General features: G+C 31.5%; 2 protein-coding genes across 2 annotated transcripts; both read left to right on the forward strand.

Moving 5' to 3' along the window:
* The first annotated feature begins 1,280 nt into the window (after positions 1 to 1,280).
* LOC100163744 (telomere length regulation protein TEL2 homolog) lies at positions 1,281 to 8,649 on the forward strand. The gene is made up of 10 exons (XM_001947903.5): positions 1,281 to 2,373; positions 2,482 to 2,561; positions 2,939 to 3,060; positions 3,542 to 3,684; positions 3,760 to 3,890; positions 3,950 to 4,052; positions 4,347 to 4,691; positions 5,592 to 5,671; positions 5,734 to 5,847; positions 6,016 to 8,649. The coding sequence occupies exons 1-10, from the start codon at positions 2,342 to 2,344 to the stop codon at positions 8,535 to 8,537; spliced, it is 3,672 nt and encodes a 1,223-aa protein (XP_001947938.2). The 5' UTR covers positions 1,281 to 2,341; the 3' UTR covers positions 8,538 to 8,649.
* Positions 8,650 to 15,609: 6,960 nt separating this feature from the next.
* Positions 15,610 to 17,508, forward strand: LOC103309268 (ATP-dependent DNA helicase PIF1-like). Its single transcript, XM_008184251.1, has 2 exons — positions 15,610 to 17,032; positions 17,105 to 17,508. Exons 1-2 carry the CDS (start codon positions 15,610 to 15,612, stop codon positions 17,506 to 17,508), a joined length of 1,827 nt encoding a protein of 608 aa, XP_008182473.1.
* The last annotated feature ends 4,328 nt before the right edge of the window (positions 17,509 to 21,836 follow it).

Raw genomic sequence — 21,836 nt, forward strand, 5'->3', positions numbered from 1 at the left:
CCCCCCAAAGGACGGCCCTGATTTCTTTGACGTAAGTTCGACCAACCGACAATCAACGTATGAGCAACGTTAAATAAACGTAATTTTTTCATCTGTATTATAACAATGTCACATGTATACCTATGCATATATATAACCCATATTATTATTAGGTAATTTATTATTATGTGGATTTAACGATATATATATAAGCGTGATGCACGTCCGGTTTGTCTCGCTCGTGGTGTCTGGAATCCGGATGATATTAGAGAGTTTTTGCACGACCATTTTTGAAAAAAAAACAATAATAACGTCGACTATGGACCGGATGACGCTATATCCTAAATAATATTATATTATAATAACATAGGTACATTTACTCGTTCTGCACGTGATAATAATATTGTATTGACTGTTGGCCACATTATACCTAATATATTATTCAATTCTTGTCACCGCGATCGTATACCTATTACCGGCTACCTGTAATCGTTTTTTATAACACTATACCCATTATGGAATAACTGAAACGTATTTAGAGTTTTGACACCCTGGATAAAGCTTTGACGCTACTCCTAATTTCTATTACCCCCTTTAAAATAATAAATCACCGGCAATTGTTTGGATACAAAAAAAAAATTATAATAATAGGCCATTACTGTTTTCCTCATTGAAGAACACATATTCCTTGTCTTGTAATACACTTGTTATCCTGCAATATAAATTTAAGGGTACTATGAAAATATTATGTAAATTCCTAAAAAAATTGCTTACGCCGGGGGCGACGGTACCACCTCCCAGCCTTAAATACGTACTCTTCGTCGTCGCCAGGCGCAGTCACCGTCACTCGTCGGTCGGCTATACTTTCACAGTTTCGCCAATAATAGTCCATTATTAAGCACTGTCCAGTATCCACGCGGTTATCTGCAAGGCGTCCAGACACAGCCAGCTACTACTTCAATTGATAACCGCGGTTACATGCTTACATCGTGTGTGGACGACTACATCACCGAACAAGCCACATACCTATTAATTGGGACTGCAGTGGTCCGTACATTTGTATTTAAATGGAACGGAATATGTCGAGTGAAAGTCACCCCCCTCACAATCGACGCCCAATATCCGCGGTCGACCTTACACTGTCGTAATACCGTACGCACAACTATTACCTATATAGCTTCTATATTATATGTAGGTATAAAATATTATACACGGTTAATGCGACCGTGATGTAATAAACATATTATATTATGATAATATAATATACCTAATAATACGACGTGTCAGGCCGAAACAGTGACACCTGTACGCCGTCGCAGCAGTAACTCAGCGGGCGTCGCGATCGTTCTAATTTGCAACAACGAGCAAATGACTCGGAAATTAGTACAATTATAGTCAATAGGCACCTCCAGTCTACACGCATACATAAATATGATTATAATATCTATTAATATTTGAACAGTGAACACCGTCTTATAATAAAATAGCGCGCGGAAATCCTATGTCGGATTAAAAAATTGCCGCCTACGACATGGTTCGATTTTAAAGGTGAAAATCGCGAGGTAATTTTTTTCGGTCTATTCCTCGACGGTGGCGCTATCCAGTGTCGGCGGCGGCGTCACGAGCTACGACAACACAACAATAATATCACAATATATTTTATACGCATTCATTATTATTATCATAGAACTTATTTTAACTTATTGAAGTAGACAAGTAGTTGATATTATAGTGGCAAGGAGCGCGTATAATGGCCAATAGTTGAGTTTTGAACAATACAGTGATGCTGATTACGACGGCGACCTGCGAGCGAGTTGAGTTGTTGATCCGATAGCGTTCCGAAGCACCGTGTCTTTTGTACGTCCTCTCTCCACCGCCGCCGCCCAGAGTCCGGCCACTCGTGCCGTACAGGTAGGCACTGACGTCGTGGCCCACCCGTTGCAGTGATATTAAATCGTCGACCGTCGTTGAACTCGATAGGCCGAGAAAGGTCCGCGAGTAGATTTTTCAACGGCTCCGGTCGGAACATCGTCGTCGTCACCGCCACCGACCGTTCTCGTCGTCATATTCGTCGGTGACGCGCGTCTGGTTTATAATTGATAATAATAATATATATTATTATTATTGTTACAACACTAACGCTGTGTACGACGCCCTCTCCGCCATCGCCGCAGGAACACCTTCGCGTGTGTCACGTACGGTCAACAATTATAATTCAACGACTGCGATGCGATGTGTCGGTAGCCGCTTATGGGAAGTTGGCAGCGGATGAAGGATTTTTGTTTATTCGTTTCCTCTCGCGAATAGTCGATCTCTGCAGGTGCAGCCGCGTCATCGGTACACTCTCCGCAAAAATAATAATATGTGGAAAGTACGAGAACTCGCCGACAAAGTGTGAGTATTGAACACAGACGATAACCTCCCAAGATCGGTCTCGTCCACTGACGGGCTACCGCTGTTATTAGTGATTATTGAAATAACGTGTGCGTTGTGTATTTATAGGACCAATGTAGTCCTCAACTATACAGAAATTGAAGCTAAAGTCAGAGAAGCCACCAACGATGAAGCTTGGGGTCCAACAGGTAAAATACCTCTTCATTATACATTTTGTTTCTGCGTGCATTTGTTGAGAATTTTCATGTAATTTATTATTCTATAATATCTAAAATTGATAATCATAATTAAATTATTTCATTCACTTGACTCGGTTAAGAGTTGGGATTAATTTGTATGGCTAGTAAATAAGGTTTTGTTCTACAGAAAATAAAATTTTACTTTACTGTCATTTTTTTTAATTGCTTATATTATATACTATATAATTAGTTTCTCAGTTTAAATCTGATGTTTAAGCTGGATTTAACTTTAAAATCACCTAATATGCTATACTATAATTTTCGTTAGGTGAGGTTAGTTTGTGTATTTGGTATATTAATCTTATTTCTGTATTTTAAATTTATAGGTAACCTAATGCAAGAAGTAGCACAAGCAACATTTATGTTTGAGCATTTCCCTGAAGTTATGGGAATGTTATGGAAACGAATGTTACATGAAAACAAGAAAAACTGGCGAAGGACTTATAAAGTGAGTGTTATTAAAATATAATAAATATTTATAAATGTACCGATCAAAATAAATAAGATAGCTTAGTACCCAAAACATTTATATATTTTTACATATTTTTTCATTAATCATATTATTGAACTTTGTGATTTTGATTGCAATGAAATATTGAATGTTAGTCACTTTTTAATTAGTTATAACATAATCACATTATTTAACCTCTTTTTTAACTTCATTATCAGGAAAAACCCATTATTAAATTAATTATGCATATTCAATATAATTATCTATGATTGTTTTTATATAATTGTACATAATATGTACATAGTATAGTTAAAACCATGTAAAACATTGGTCTTATAATAACTGTAAAACAATCTAAATTTTTATCATGTTCATATCTAATTTTAGTCATTTAGTATTTATCAAAATAATGTATTATTTATTTATAATATATAATAATTTATAATTAATTAAAATATCTTTAATAATTTTTTTGCAGAGCCTATTATTATTAAATTATTTAGTTAAAAACGGATCTGAAAGAGTGGTTACATCAGCACGTGAACATATTTATGATTTAAGAGGATTAGAAAACTATTCTTTTGTTGATGAATTTGGTAAAGACCAAGGAATCAATATAAGGTATAATTTTTGTCGTACAATTTAAATTAAATAAACAAAATAAGATTTAAATATGTTGCAATTTATTATTTATAGACATAAAGTGAGGGAACTGATTGATTTTGTACAAGATGATGATAAGTTGCGAGAAGAAAGAAAAAAAGCAAAAAAAAACAAAGACAAATATATTGGACTATCCAGTGAAGCCATGGGCTACAAAGGAGCAGGTAATGTGATATTTAATCAGTTGTTAACTAATTTTAACAGTGATTATTTTATTAATTAGGAGTTGATAAGTGGGATGATGCACCTAGATGGAAAAAGGACAGTAATGAATTTAGTGACAAAAAAAGTAGTACACTAGGTTTTGAAGAATCACCTAATAACAGGTAAACATATATCTATATATGGGTAGGTTAGGTATATATACTTAATTTGTGTTAAGAAGGAACCTCGGCGCAACCAGTTTTTTTTCGGCTGATGGTCAAGCTGTCTGTCCCCCAACCTAGATAACTACAATGTTGTAAAGCCAAACCCCTGTGTAAAAGATTTGAGGTTCCTCATTAACCTGAATAGTGTAACATATCTAAATAACTTCTTATATTATAAATTTTTGGTGACTGATTAGGTTTTATTTAACAATAATTCATCAACTTATTCATATTCGTGTGCTGTTTTTATAGTGATGAAAATGATATAGTGGATTCAGAACCAGAACTTGAAATGCCACGTAAACCTTCTGCAGAAGCATATAAAGATCGTAGTATGTCACCTACCAAAATTCAAAGTCCTGCAAAACATAGAACACCTATTAAACGCATTGATTTGGGTGCAGCAGTGCATTATGGCAAGACACAAACTGTGATCAACTCTCCAGTATCTACCAATAATCCTTTAGATACAGAGACCAGCTCTGTCGATTTGTTAAATATTGTAGGCAACAGCAATAATCAATCAAATGATTTTGGAGATTTTAATGCAGTTTTTAGTGCTGCTCCTAATAATGACATTGTAGTAGAAAATAAAAGGTAATTTTATATTTATAATTTATAAACTGGGCTTAGAAATATCACTTAAGTAGCGAAACTGCATTAAACACATTGTTATAAAAAAATTGTAATTTGTATCCTTAAATTATTCTTAGATAACTAAAAAAGATTTTACAAATACATACTACTTAGTATTTTAAAGGGACATTACACGGACATTTGTTCTCTCAATCTCATACCAAATTGTATGCTCAGCAGATCAAATTTAGCCCCGTTGGTTTAAAAATTAGAGTGAATTGACCTCTTATAAAATGTAAAGCTAAGACTATTATTTAAAGCATTTCATAGGCTTTTTATTATATTTTAATTTTAAAGCGAGTGATGAGTATTTTAAGATGTACTAACAATTTATAAGTTTAAAATACTCTCAATATTTTAAAATTAGAATATAATAAAAAGCCCTTGTGATACCCTAAATCAGTGGTTTTCAAACTGCGTGCAGCGGTCTTCTGAAAAATGTTAACAATTCGTCCAAGAATAAAATTATAAAAATATACCTAATAAAAATTTGTTAGCCCATCAAGCACACAATTCTAACTAAATGTATATAATTATAATTCAAAACAATTTTGTTCATCTAATTATTTAGTGCAATAAAAAAAAGGTCAATGTGCCATGTAAATTATTGAAGTTAAAGTTAATAAAAGTTTGAAAACCACTTCCCTGGATAATAATCTTACCTTTAAATTTTATAAAAGGTAAATCACTCTAATTTTTAAAGTAACAGAACTAAACGTGATCTGCTGAGAATACAATTTGTTATGTTTCCCACTTGTTAGATGGAGACAACAAATGTCTGTGCAATGTCCTATTAAGCATTCTGATTCTGTTTTATAACATACATTTTTTATAAAATTACATTTTTTTTCCTTGTTTCAGTACCAATAATGATGAATTTGCTGATTTTAGTTCAGCATTTACTCAGTCTATGTCCTTAAACAGCAGTTCAACTAATTTATGTAAGTTTTTTTCCTATTGTACAATGTCTGTTGAATAAAATAAAACATTTATGTTGTTTTAGCTAACCAAAAAATTATTTCTAATTCTGATCTCCTAACATCGTTACCACAGTCATCTACAAATGGAACAAGCCGTAATTTGTTAGATTTGAACTTTGACACTTTAGATAACACAGGTAATATGTCTATCATCTATTATCATTAACAGAAGTATTAGCTATTTCAACTAATGAATTATACTAGAACAGTTGAATTACATTTTATAATTTTAGTAGAAATTGGTTTCTTTTATAATTTATACAGATAAGGTTAGAAAACTGGATTTTTTTATTATCACTTTTCAGTAACTGGAATGATGTTGAAGACACTTCTAGAATCCATTCATCAACGTTCAGATTCAAATATTAAAAGATTTTTGCAAGAATTTATTGAATATTTGCCAGGCCCAATGACTCCACAAAAATTTACAAAACTTGATTGTTACCCAAACTATTCTCAAGTTATCAAAGTATACAGCCAAGTACTTGAAATAATTTTAGAACAAACAAATTTTGTTGATTATATCAATTTGATTACACCAATATTTGCCCCTGACGGAGGTACTTTAGAAATGCTTGACATATCACTACACATTTTATTGAACTATGTCACTTCAAATGCATTATCTCTTAAAACTGATTATGCTATTGAATTAATGAGCTTAATATTAACAAGCGATTTAATAAAATCATCATTGATTACTGAAACTTTAAATTCTAATCATAATCGTTTTATGGTAGTTATTGAATTTTTATTGTCATTACCACATAGACTAGCTAACAAAGTTGGGAAGAATATACCTAAATTGTTTACGCCTGTAGAGTTTTCTAATAGAATAATGTATCATATATTGTTTGTCATCGACCAATTGAGCCAATTTTATACTTTGGAAAACATGAAACCTAATACAAAGCCACTTTCAATAGTGTTAGGCAAAACTATTGCTTCTTATCTTCAAAATGATTTTTCTACTTCTTTGAAAATTTTAGAATGTTGGTGTTTAGATGATAATTATGCAGTTGTTATAAGAAGTATTCTTACAGAAGTTGACCGACGAGCAATTGATAGACTTGGTTATTTGTTTTGTCGTAAATTATCAACATATGATTCATTACACAATCTTATCGCAAATGCAGTAAGTGATGTACCCAATTGGAATTACACTTTGTGCAAAAAAATGATATTTCTTAATTATCATGAAGATGACAATATAGCATTAAATCTAATGAATTACTTATACTTGGTTCAAAAAAATTCTAATTCTAATATATTAAGTACCATAATCTTAGAACTTGTTCAAATTTGGGGAGATAAAAGTGCTTTGATTCATACACCTTTTGAACAACATTATTACTTATCAAAACTTATTATTATTGGTTCAGCATGTCTATCAAATCTAACATTGGATGACGAGTTTAAAAGAGATGTTGAGATTAAACTCTTTGAAGGTGTTCCAATTCATCTGGAGAGTTCAGAAGAAAAAGTTCGAACCATAGGAATGATAGTAGCAGAGATTATTATTAGTATTGTAAAGCGCAATAAAAAAGAAGGCGCGCCTACTTTAAATTTTGAGTATGACAAATTACAGGATGAATCTAAATTGATAGTAAAATCATTGAACGAATTAAAAAATTTTAAAACCCATAATGAATTAGAATTTAATGATGCGTTTGAAATGTTAAGTAACTTTTTTGAAGATTCTAATATTATCAAAACTGGATGTACCAATGCAATATCTACATTTCATAACAAGGTAGTGAAGAACACAGAAAATACAATTGAAAACATTTTAGACAGCGACGATGATGAATTTGAGCCTTATGATTTATCTAATGATGTTGAAATGGATGTTAAAAATAGACCTAAGTATATACGCGATCTTATTGATGGTTTCAATGAACAAAAAGATTGTAATGTGTGGCTTGGCTGTTTAAAAGCATCCGAAAGTCTTATTAAATCACAGTTACCCAGTGATGATGTTTCATTTGCCATTGAGCTGTTGACATTATTAATCGGTATGGATCAACAATTTTACATGGAGAATTTTGAGAGCCTAAGATATCAATCTGCTATTGCCGTGGTTACTGTTTTTCCTTACGATTGTGCCAAACACCTTTGTCACCTTTTTTATGAATCTATTGGCAAATATGCAGTTTCTCATCGCATTTTAATACTAAATGTTTTAACTGGTTCTGCTAAAGAATTATCAGGTTTTCAAAAGGTTGAAGAGAAACAAGAAGAACCATTTGCAGAAGTGAATACTTCAAAGTATTGGGAAGATGTTATCAAAAAAAGAGTTCTGCTAAAGACCAGAATAATTTCCAATCCTAGAAAACCTATAAAATCTCAAAGTAATCGTTTTGTATCTGTAGCTGATGCGTTTTTCTTCCCTCTCATTCGTGGGAATTTAATCGAACCAATTGTTTCCCAACAAATTGACAACACTAAACAGTTAGACATTCTTGGAGTACATCTATTAAATTCACTATCAGTTATATTATGCTGTGCGATTAATTCTATGCATGCAACCCGTATGGGTGTAGAGCTTTTAGAATGGACATGGTCGTTAAGATTTCATAAAGATGTTAAAATAAGAATTGCCGTTATGGGTTGCCTAGCAGCTGTTTTGTTGTCTGTGCCTAAATCTAGATTAGTTGACTTGGGAAGCTCATTAATTGAATTTGTAATGTGGTTGGAAAATGTTGTTACATCTGAAGGAGTAACAAATAAAGTTGATAATGAAGTAAATCAAGAAGCAAGAAAATTTGCAGTTCAAGTTCTGTTACTTTATAGAAATGTTGTTGGTGATCAAAATATGTTTTCATAATGATAATAATATTCAATTCCATAAAAATGATGTGCATTCTTATTAAAGAATTAATATTATGTTTGTCTTTAATTTAATATGAATTAAAATTGATAATTTCTTTTGTATCTCATTTTGCATTATTTATTTATATATTCCTTCGAATTATTATGTGTATAAACAAGACCTTTACAATTTCCAGGGTCTTCCTTGCCATTGAATCAAATGATTCAACCGGTAACATTTGCTCAGAATAGTAACACAGAAAATCAATCTTCTGGAAGCTTAAATAAATTACAGGTAATTTAAAAAAAAGTATTAAATTAACTTATAAAATTTAGAAATGGTCTATTAAAAAATTATTTTTGAAAATAATGACTCAGTTATCTGTCATTTTTATAATAAAATAATAAAACATTGCTATATGCAATTCTATGCATATTTGTTTTATTGAAGTTCATTTAAGAATAATGAACAAAATATTTTTCCTAGATTTTAAGGTATAGTTAGCAAAGTAAATTAATCATGTATTTCATGACAATTTTTATTTTGTAGCTGGGCAGCACATGGAGTGGAGTAAAGGGCCTAAATATAGACTTGGATAATTTATTATCACCCGGTAGTAAATCGCCAAATTCAATTTCAATGTCTATGAATCAAATGGCTAATAACAACAATAGTCTTGGTAAATACAATTAACATGCTTTCAATTACATTTAATGAAATACTATTCAGTTAAATTTATGTCAAAATTAATTACATTGTAAATATATTTTAATCATAAACAAATTATTGTTTTGAAATCAGTAAAATTTCTTAAATATTTCATCAATTAACGTTGGCAAATAATTATCAGACATTATTCCGATTAGTATGTTATTTGTTTAATTTCTTATTTATTTTAGGTGGAAAACAGAATGCGTTTTTTGATTCTAACGATGTACTAATGCCTACTCAACAAGCATTCTCTGCTAGCTTCAAGTGATATTTATTTTACTAAACTTAAGTTACAATATCATTCTTAATTGTGCAAGAAATGGTTTCAAAACTTGTGGGACATTGTTTCCTATTTATATTTTTTTTCTTTAAAGGTTGTGGGACTCTTATTAACCAAACTAAGATCATAGTATAATGATTTAATTATATCACCAAAAAATAATAATCATATTATAATGAATGAAAAATGATCCATATCTACCAAATTATGATTGTGGTTCATTTCTACAAGTCTGGAAAGTTGTTACAACATTTAAAATGATCCTTTTATATTTCTTTGTGTAAAAATATATTTTAATAAGCTCAAATATGAATATTAATATAATCTTCATTTATGTGTTTCATTTAAAATACTAAATGTTCATATGTTTTCAATGTTTTTAATTTTTATTCACAGATATAAATCTATTGGAATTTAAAATACGGGTTCTTCGTAATATATGTGTTAATTTTCATGTTTAATTATAATTGAAGTAACGTTTGGTTTTAATGTACATAATGATATTAAAAAATGAATAATTCATCATTAACATCAGATAATATTTTAATAACATATCACATCAACATGTACGTGTCAATGGTCATATCATTTGTTTGTTTGTTTGTTTTTTCCTAAGCCAAATCTGTACCTGATTTAATGATGAACATTTTAATTTGAGTTTGGTGCTTATATTTTGGGATAAGTCAACCTAATAAATGTTTCTTGCATGGCTCAAATGAACCATATCCAACAGTATTTCTTTTTCTATTTTCTAACCACAATATTATTTGTTGCAATTTGTTAATTTTTGGATTATTTGATTACAATTAATTTTAAATACCTACTATTATTTACAATTTTATTAAGTTTATGTATCTAATCTATGTTTTATTTTAGTTATTTGTTAATTTTAATTTGATTCCAATATTATTTCCTTTCAGATTTTAATTAGAATATTAATATTTACCTATTGTGTTATTAATAAAAATATTTTGTTGATTACAACGTCGTTTTAACTTGCACTGAGTATACTTTACTTTATGTTTCCAATTTTCTTGTTTAATTTAATAGGTTTTAGGTACCTGTTTTGGTATACATCTCTGACGAATGAATAAAATACAATATCTTCTGTAGAAAGTTTAAACAGAGCGCCACCCACATCTCTTCCTGGAGTCGAGTTTCTAATATTATGTTAGTTGCTCAACATATTTTACTTTTATAGCAAGAGACCAGAATTGTATGAATTTTCATATTCGTACTGAAAGTTCATTATGTGGGCGTTTCAAATCAAGCTGATTTCATAGCCAAAATGATATTTTGCATATTGATGCATATTTGAGGAGCTAAAGGGCATATTTTGTTAAAGAGGCTGCAGTTGATGAAAAAAAGTGACTTTTAAACCAATAAGCTAGACAAAACTGGAAGAATTTGGTTTGACAGATTTTAATTTTGAAAACAGATTATGATTGATCTGTAAATGTTCTTCAATTAAACTGAAAAAACTGAGTGAATAGGATTCTATGGGCATAAGCAGAAATTTGGTGAAATTACTGTTAAAATAGTTAAATATTTGTAATATTCATAAATAGAACAAAAAGAGCCAATCTATTTTTGGTAATTACATGATTTCTATTAAATTAATATTTTATATTATTATATGAATATTTGGTGAAAATAGCAAGTTTCTACAGTTATTTATTTTTGAATTACAACAAAATAACAAATTTGATTTTACGTAAAATTCTCATTTTCCATATTTTTAATTTTTCTCGATTATTTTAAAATGTATTGGAAATATTTACTTCTTGAAAGTAGGTACCAACTAGATCTAATTTTCTATGAGAAACCATCCTCACCTAACCTAACCTCAAGTGGAAGATTGAAGTATTTTTTCTACTGTGTAAAATAAGTAAATAGTAAGTACCAGTACCTACACAAAAAAAAACACATATCATAATTATTGTACAATCAATACATTCATGGATCTATTCAGAATCAAAAACCCTAATTATACTTAGAATTATATTATTAGAATAAAAAAAATCCAAACAGAGTACAGCAATCGGGCATTATAATAAAATGCATTTTTTATGTTAAATTAATACGTTTCATAAAAAATCTACAAATTAAAAAAAAAATACTACCATACAAAATGCAAATTGTAAGACATACATTAAGATGAAACTATGGACAGTATTATTATTTTAATGGACAAAACTGTTCTCTTTTTTAAATAATATACCTAGTTTTACAGACAAAATTAATTGGACACATGTCTCTTAGAAGCCAATTGTCAGGGGTAGTATTTGTGTTGCAGGGAAATATTTGGAGGGGGCCCCCAAATTGAAAAAAAAATTTGGTCGCTTCACTCGCATTAAATATTCAATCTAACACGTTTACCTATAAATAAAATGTTTCATGCGAAAGACGTATTTTTAGTTTGGTGGGGGGCTGGGGAAACGGCATATGAGGTCATGAGGAAAATGCTTTTTTCGGTTGTAAGGGGTTTTTTGAAAAATTTCAAGTAAGGTCGTTCTAATTCGTACAAATTCCGTACTAAATATCTGCATAGAAGTTTCACATAAATAAGTAGTTTTGGAAATATGGGGGGAGGGGGGTAGGGTAAACATACGAGGATATTTCGGTCTTCGATTAACGATAAAAATTAAACTATTCCTATTTGGTGAATATTTTATTCTGCAAAAAAACAATGTGTAGACCCGAGTGGGCCCCCAGGCCACAAACATAGACGGGGGCCCACAGGGAAAATCCCTTTTTTCCTATGGGCCTATCCACTCCTGCCAATTGTAAGCCATTAATAAATGAGTTAATGGAACACGACTACACGATTTTAATATTTGAATTGGTACAACCTATATGATCATAATAACATATGCCACTAAATTATCTTTTATCTTTTATTGCTTATACCCCCTAAATTATATTAATATAATATAAATACTCCTAAAAATCCGGTATGATAAACTATGACTTCAATACTATTTTAGGTACCTACACTGTATACAATTTTTTTTTCAACTACAAAGCTTTACTAATATATAGGCTATATTTTATCTCCGCAGGTAGATTTCCTACCTGATAATATACTGTTCGCATAACTATACGCGAAACTCATGGGCAACGCCTTGCAGGATGGCTAAAAATTAAAATATAATATGATTTTGCTCCCATACCTATGCAGAGCGAATTACACCCAAAAGGAGTTAATTAATCACAATTTTTTTCCCGGGCAACGCCGGATTATTCAGCTAGTTAATCTATACTTTTAAATATAATATTATAATATATAAATAATATAATATAATAATATACAGGATGATTCATCAAGCATATCTGACCCCAGATTTGTAATTTTCCTTGAATAAGTACCTAACATATTATAATAACATATAAGATATAACTATAAAAGTACATATTATAACAAAAACGTCTATTCGTGTAAGTTACAGCATCATTTGTAAATTTATAATTATTATTTATAGGTATACCTATATAATACAATCTATAGACATATTACATAAACTTACCCGCATTGGTTCGAAGTTACAAATACTTACAATTATTTGTGATTACTTCTAATTATTAGACCACACTAACTTTAGCTAATATTGTTAGAGGAGAAAAGTGAGCTAGCGGAGGGCACCAGCTATTAAACTTTACTATATATACTGACGATTACCACAGCGGATCTACGACATGAACGGCTTCTACGGTCTACGTCAACAAGTTGATACCACTCGGTCAGATACTCAGATACATTATTACATTTTTATTAAATTGTTATTACATTAATACAAAAATACATTATTACGTTTTACAGTAAATGGTCTTAATAAAATCCTATGATAATTTAGTTTTTAAAATATAATAAGTACTTGAATTGCTTTTGATAAACTTATTTTTCGAGATTTGATTGATGCGAAGTTTTCAATAACATCATCAAAATTGATAGTTTGTTTCATTCTATTTTCTATTGACACTATAGTAATATTCGATAATGTTTCTTGAGTCATGGTTTAACGGATATATGTTTTGATTAGTTTACTGAATGATCTTCCCCAGATGCAACAGTTATAGGAAATGTAAGTAATATTCTGTAAGCGATAACTAAATTTGGATACACTGAGCTAGTTCATATATTTTTATGCCATATAATATGTCTAAATAAGTTGCCATTTTTAAATTAAGTATTTAGGTATAATTGCTTCTCCTTGATACTCCTAGTTCTGGTCTGAACTATATTTTAAAACTAGATAAGCAGCGTGTTTTTTTTCTTTTTTTCTTTTCAATTGACAACATATTAAGATGGAACCCAATATGAAATTCAAAATCGTTAGGAATGTACTATAATGCTTCAAAACGCCAAGATATTTTCGAAATGAAGTGTCCACAACTATTGGTTGTACTCGAGTAATTTGGATCCAATTTAAGCTTCAACTTTTTTGATCCTTCATTTCGCATTTCTCCCAAAGCATTTTTTAAACTCATTACAGTTTTTGATGCATTAGGAATAGAAATATTTGATTTTCGCTAGATAATATTAACTCTATAAACTTAAAGCGACGTCGTTATTTCGGAGAAAAAATAAATACCAACACTAAAAATAAACAAAAATAAAAACACTATATTTGTCGACCAGTAGGTGATCAAGGCAATGTTAATTATGTCGAGATAGTGATGTTCGACGTGAAATAAATATGTGAATTAATATGGAGAATTGTCAGCAATATTACTTAGATTATAAAAATGATTTTGGCGCCCGGTGCACACGCAACTCTCGCACCTCCCTAGGCACGGCCCTGACGTTAAATATGCAAAATCATTCTAAGAAAACTTAGACAAAAAATCCTATTGCTTATGTACAAATTGTCAGCGAAAAGAATACATCGAAACGACTGTAAACTATATCTGCAAATCCTGTATCAAAGATCCTTTAAAATGTTCATCTACAAACAACATGCTAAAATACGTGGTACATCAGCATATTGGTTCAAACAGCGGTGTGAGATTTTGTCAATGGTTAATCAACTAGGAGTTCCAACAGTGTTCCTGACACTTAGTGCGGCTGATTTGTGGTGGCCGTGTCTTATTCGCCTCTACGGAATTTCAGATGAAGAACGAGATGCAATGACTGAACGTGAACTAGGACGATTGATGCAAAATAAACTGAATCAAAACCCTCTCATAGCAGATCAGTATTTTTCAAATCGCGTGAAAGAGTTCATGAAAATATTGAAACAGAAGCTAAATATTGTCGACTTTTGGTTTAGATGCGAATATCAAAACCGGGGATCACCACATGTACATGTGATTATTTGGATTGCAAACGCTCCAGATGTTAGACTACTCGACTCAGCGACATTTGATCAAATTCAACACTATATCCAGTTCTACGATAATTTGGTATCAGCGATAAATCCGTTGCCTTCACAGCCACCAGCAGAAAAAAATCCGTCTCGTTTAAAACTTACCGAAGTCACTTTCGACAATCCAGTTCAACTAGCAGAGCTTTTGAATCGTGTTAATCGTCATACAAAACATTGCATCTACTGTAAAAAACCGACAAGGCAATTGCCGCTTCAACTATTCGAAACAAGTTCAAACTGAATCTACGCTTCAAAAAGATGAGTCCGGTACCTGAGTTTTCACACCAAAACGTAATGACGAACTATTGAACGATCACAACAAATTCGTAGCTCAAACCTGGAGAGCGAACACTGATTGTAAAGTTATTGTTTCTGAACAAGCTATCATCAACTATCTATCTAAATATGCTGCTAAAAGCGAACCACAGTCTCAAGACTACCGTCAAGTTTTTCAAACTATACTACAATCGTGAAATTCAAATGATCCTAGAAAGAAAGCGATTTCAAAATTACTCATTAAGCTAGTCGGACAAAGAGATATAAGTGCTTGCGAAGTTATGCATTTGTTAGTTGGCGAGCCTCTCAAACATTTTTCACGAACATTCGCTACTATATTTATCGGATTAGAAGATTATACTATGGTTGCAGTAGACACTTCAGAAGAAGACGAAATTATTCCTAAATCGATGATACAACATTATGCGACACGTCTAGAACATCTTGAATCCGTATGTTTAAAACAGTTTTGCATCGAATATCACTGGGGCGAGGTCAGCTACGTAAATGTCGATCCAAAAGAGTTTTACAAGTTATACCAAAAATATCTGCAATTGTATGTCATGAGCAATCTGAAATTCATTACAAACTAAAACTATTGCTAAACAAATCATGGCGAGTGATTGAGGAGTTGAAAACACACGCTTCTTGGAAAGAGAGTTTTCTTGCCTGCAACATACGTATATGGGAGATTAATGAATCAGATATACCATACGCCGATGAAGAAGACGTTGTTACACCTATGAATGAGCCGTCGGATGGTTTGGAATTGGCAGCCGCTTTACCACAAAGATTACCAGTGGAAGTAGAGCTTGGATATCGCGATATAGACAGACAGTTTGACTGGTATAGGTCTTACAACGATTACAATGAAATTGAAGAAAACGCAAAGTTCATAAAACACGCTAAGGAGAACTACGATTCAGTGGCAGTTTCTATCGATCAACAAAGACTGGAACTTAATTATCTGCAAACAAAAGTTCTAGAACATCTAACAAGTCAATTAAATGGTGGTACGAGTGAAAATCTAACCATAATTCAAGGTGCTGCTGGTACAGGAAAATCTTATTTAATAAACGCCATGGTTCGACAAACAGAAATTATATCAGGACAAGGTAGCGTTTTACTTATGGCACCGACTGGTGTTGCAGCCAACAATATCAATGGTCAAACAATTCATTATGCTCTACGTTTCAATGCAACGCGTGGTTTAACAAACGAATTGAATGGCGAATCCGAGCGTAATTTTCAAGAAACAATACTTAATATCAGAGTCAGTATTATCGATGAAATGTCCATGGTAGGAGTTCGTGTACTGGTTAATATCGACAAACGACTTCGTCAAGCATTCCCAGAAAAACAAGAGTCAGCCTTTGATGGAACGATATTATATCTACTAGGCGATTTCAACCAGTTGCCTCCAGTCTTAGATCGATCATTATTGGCGCCTTCTAATACATCAATTGGAACGTCTGTTTTATTCGAGCAGTTTACAAAGGTATTCGAGTTAACGGAAATTCTGCGACAAACAGGCGATTCACAACAACAGTTTAGAGAAACGTTACAACGAATGACTCTAGGATCTTTGGAACAGATTGATTACAAAGTACTCAAGAATCGCTTTGCAGTGAATAACATAGGACAAACTAAAACATTCAAAAACGCTCTACGAATATTTTTTAAGAAAACAGAAGTTGATATTTACAATGAAACAATGCTACGATCGCTAAACTCTCCTGTTACTTCAATTCAAGCCAAGAACAACAACGAAACTGCTTCGCGAAGCTCCACCGATGATGCGCAAGGTCTAAAAAATTGTTTAAAACTCTCAAGAGGATGTCGTGTGATGCTTAAACAAAACTTATGGGCATCGCAAGGTTTGTGCAATGGTTCACTTGGCACTGTTTAAGATATCATATATAAGTCAGATAATAAAGACACTCATCTAGATAAACAACCTTTATGTGTATTGGTAAAAATTGATGAATATCAAGGTCCAACACTCTACAGCAATTTGGTTCCAATCGTCCCAGTAACAGTCAGTTTCAAAAAAGGTAGCACTACATGTACACGGAAACAACTTCCTTTACAATTGACATTCGCTATAACCGTCCACAAAAGTCAAGGAATTACAGTTGATAAAGCCGTGGTTGATATTGGATCGTCTAAGTTTGCTTTGGGTTTATCATATGTTGCTCTATCACGGGTAAGAACAATCGAAGGATTACTTATTGACCCTGCATTTCCACCTGATCGTCTATTCAAGTCAATTAATCAGAATTCGTCTTGGAGCGTTAAAAAAATCCAGTTGGCTCGTCTACGTGAATTGGCTGAATTATCTACTATATATTAATTGATTATTATACTAAAAACAATGTTGTTCTTCCATGGTTATAATTTGTTATTTTGATTTGTCAATTGTAATATTTAAGAAAAATTTATTAAATATAAATGATTGAGAGTAAAAACGCTCCCTCGAACAAAAGCATGTCCCAACAATAGTGTCATCTTAATTTGTACCTTTTCAGTTATCAGAATCTATCAAATCCATTTCATTCAAAAAACAAGTTCAATAAGCTTCGGTGTGTTTAACTCGCTCAGCTCAATTTCTTGCAATCAGCGAACCGCATTGCAGTCCTAGTTACATTATGACATTATTAAATTATTATCACAGAATATAATAATTATGAAATTATTTTGGCGCAAAAGCAAAGTTAGAAGGTCAATACGGAAGACAAAAAACAAAACAGGTGGCGAAGATCCGACGGTGATACAGACGTACAGTGTATGAAATACGTGAGGCAAACCTACACTAACTTGGTACAAACGACAATGGAAGACATTATAAATGGTTTTAGAATCCTGGCCGGACACAATAGTACCAGTGAACATGGGAGTGATATAACGGTGAGAGGGGAGGGGACGATTAAATACCTTTTTAACTCTATAATCTACATTTGTGGTCTACCATGTCAATTGAACCACAACAGTAAAACAACCATCTTCCGAATCTCTTAGTCCGGCGCCAAAACGAGTGATGTGGTCTCTGGAGCAGCTCTGAAGCACCGCCATCCAAATTTGCACGCACGGGGATATTTGGCGTAGATAAATACAACCTGCCCTCTAGCGAAATCTCGGAATCATGGTGTTCCGACGGTTCCGGTCTTCGTATATCACTGGTTATCTGCATAAACTTTAGATTTGGTGTTGATTGCCACCTAATCTCTGCATGTGTGTTACCAGCTAAATTTGAATGCCCAGGGATATTCGGCGTAGATAAACACAACCTGCCCTCTAGCGAAATTTCGGAATCATGGTGTTCCGATGATTCCGGTCTTCGTATATCACTGGTTACACGCATAAACTTTAGGTTTGGTGTTGATTGCCACCCACTTTGGCTGAGGAATGTGTAGCTATCACGGCCATGTTCGGCATAGATACATATCTTTTATGGACCCGTAAACTTTTCAAACGCCAGCTTTCAGCCAAAGGTTTCGGTGTATTTTTTTGTAAGTCATTGAAAATCAGCTGCATTATTTCACTCTCGGACAGGATATTGATATCGGACATAATAATTTATCTGATAATATACAGGCAGAATAATTAACGGAAATACGTTTTAACTGGTTGACCGCAGGAATGAAAAATTATTCGTAATGAACGCAAGAAATGAATATTGACAAGTGGTAACTATGTGACACAGATACGAATTGTAGATTTTCCAAACATTCATGTACATGGCAACGAGATTTTTGTTGTTTGTCTAAATCTGAAAGTATCTAGATTATTATATATTATGATTTATGGGTACGATAATTATTTATTAAAATTATTTTTTTTAGTTATATTTATTAAGAATACAAAACTAAAAGTTTTTTTATTGTTTAAATAAAATCTATGATTTGTAAATTTGGGAAATAATATTATAGATACGTATGAGTCAAGAAAATTAGAATATACAAATCTAAATATTTGGAGTTGTGGAGAGAAGTGCCGCCATCTCCCACCCACTAAAAATCTATCTATCTCCCACTAAAAAGCCTGCCTAACTATATGTAATCGTATTCAAACTTAAATGTAAGTATACCCTCCCATATAGTTATAAGCCCCCCCCCCTAATGGTCAAAGTTTACGCGGGTTAAATAATAATAAAAAAAAAAATAATATATTGTATAATATAATAATATAATATTAATATGTACTTACCTGCATTTTGTGTAAGCATAAAGTGTTGCCCGGCGTGTTATATAGGCTAAATAGGTACATTACTGCAGTGTTCAATATATTAATCATAATTATTACATTTTAGATTATCGCAACTTCGTTCGCCGAAAGAGTGTGGTTGCTCACAAACCAAGCCACATCTTACTCCACCGTAAATACCAAAATACTTAACTTAACAAAAGTAATGATATTTTAAAAATAGACTACAATACTTAAATAAATAATTTTAGGCAGACAAATAATTGTCATTCTCCAATAATATTAAGTATTAACTTTTAACCATGGTCTGTACATTTTTTTTTGTACCATGTCTGATGTTGAAATGTCTTTTAGAAAAAAATTGGAACAAATTCAATAAAGGTATGATTTTTCATGAATATATAGAACGATTTAAAGATACATATTAATTGATATTATAATAGTCTCGATTTTAAAATATTTTACATTTAAAAATATGGATTAACTAGCTGAATAATCCGGCGTTGCCCGGAAAAAATTTTGATTAATTAACTCTTTTTAGGTGTAATTTGCTGTGGCCGCTATGCATATCGAAGCAAAATCATATTATAATACCTATTTATTATATTATAATTATATTTTATTTTATTTTAACGCCGGGTTATTCAGCTATTATATATAGATACAAAATACAATACAAATAAAACAACCTTTATTCATTTTGAAACATAACTGACATACCATCAGTCCTGTAATTACAGGACTTAAAAGTATTTAAGTAAAAGTATTTGAGTAAAAGTATTCAAATACTTTTTCAAGTATTGAATAACTTTTTAAATACTTTCAGCATGAAGTATTTTGAATGGTATTTTAAATACTATACAATTAAAATATTTGAGTAGTATCTTAAATACTTTTAAAAAAATGTATGAGTATTTACTCAAGTACTTTTTAAAAGTATTCTTTACAGGACTGCATACCATATCATTATTTTGTAATCTTACTATTAATTAAAAAATGTACCTATTTATTATTTGACTTGAATCATCTGACAGTCATTTCACATTGTGACCCGCAATTAACAAATTTTTAATACAGAAAACATTCAACAACTTTTTTACATATTATCTATTTTAACCCAAACATTTATCTCTTTAAGTACATTTGATCTGTTTTCAACTTACTAAACACTTCATAATAGATTTCGTCATTAAAAAAAATTCAAAAACTTAAATATTGTTGACATATTAATATACCTATTATCATAAATAAGAAATATAATTTAATATACCTATTTAAAAACAACTAACTTTTAAAAGGAACTAATATCAATAATCTATATTTTAAATATTTTTAAGATACGTGTATTTCTATTTCTAATTTCCATTTTCAATTGTTACTTCATTAAAAATAAGTACTTTTGGTGTACTTCAGTAATTTATTTAGGACAACAGGACATGTCTTCAAACAGAAGTACCTATACTGTCCTTATAAAATCAGTACGCCTGGTCACCATACTTATACCTACTACAGTGAATTCTAATTATATCTCAATTTGAATTATTATCTTTAATATCTTTTAAAATTAATATTACCTAATTTCTATGAAACAGATAAACAATGCTTATTGTATATAATTTACATATTGCCAAATTGGTTTTTACATTTAATAAAAATATAAGTACCTAACCCTACATTAATAGCTACAATTAATAATATATTATGTATATGTATAAATGCATCATTTTAGTTTTATGTGTATCATGTTATAACATGCAGTAATATCACTGTCCGAATGATGTAACTATTGATGTTTTATCAACACTTTTGTAACATCCCTAGTATATGACAACAATTTTGGACATTTATGGTTGTATAAACGTTTTATAGTTGTCATTGTAACAGAGTGTACAATGTTTCATGTTTTATTGAAACGTATTTGCGATGTTATGTTAACAGAAAATTGCACAGTGGTATGGTGGTATGGTGGCGTGAAAACGCGAAAAATAGTGTGAATGCATAGGTACACGGGATAGGTTTTAAAACGCCGCGATTTTCAACCGCAACTGCGCGCGTTCAAGTCACCCCGTGTGAAACCAGCTTTAAGACTCAATAATTGTAATTTTGAAGTAACTTGACCACATGCAAATATGTCATCAGTGTTCACGTTTTTGTCTCTCCTTTTATGAGATACTACGTATTACTCGCCTATCGATAATATATGTCAGCGCTATCCATGTGGACGCAAGACAGGGCAGGCGCGCTATCAGTAATATAATATTATTATGTAAATTAAATATTATATGGCTTGATTAGTAAACAATATACCAATGAATTTAGTATTTAAACTAGGACTGCAATGCGGTTCGCTGATTGCAAGAAATTGAGTTGAGCGAGTTAAACACACCGAAGTTAAGCATGTTTCAAGTATATTTATTGTGAAATTATTGATTTATGGCGGATCTATATAGATTTACTACGTATCTACTATAGATCTAC

This window comes from Acyrthosiphon pisum, chromosome A2, assembly GCF_005508785.2.
Source record: "Acyrthosiphon pisum isolate AL4f chromosome A2, pea_aphid_22Mar2018_4r6ur, whole genome shotgun sequence".
Classification (NCBI taxonomy): Eukaryota; Metazoa; Arthropoda; class Insecta; order Hemiptera; family Aphididae; genus Acyrthosiphon; species Acyrthosiphon pisum.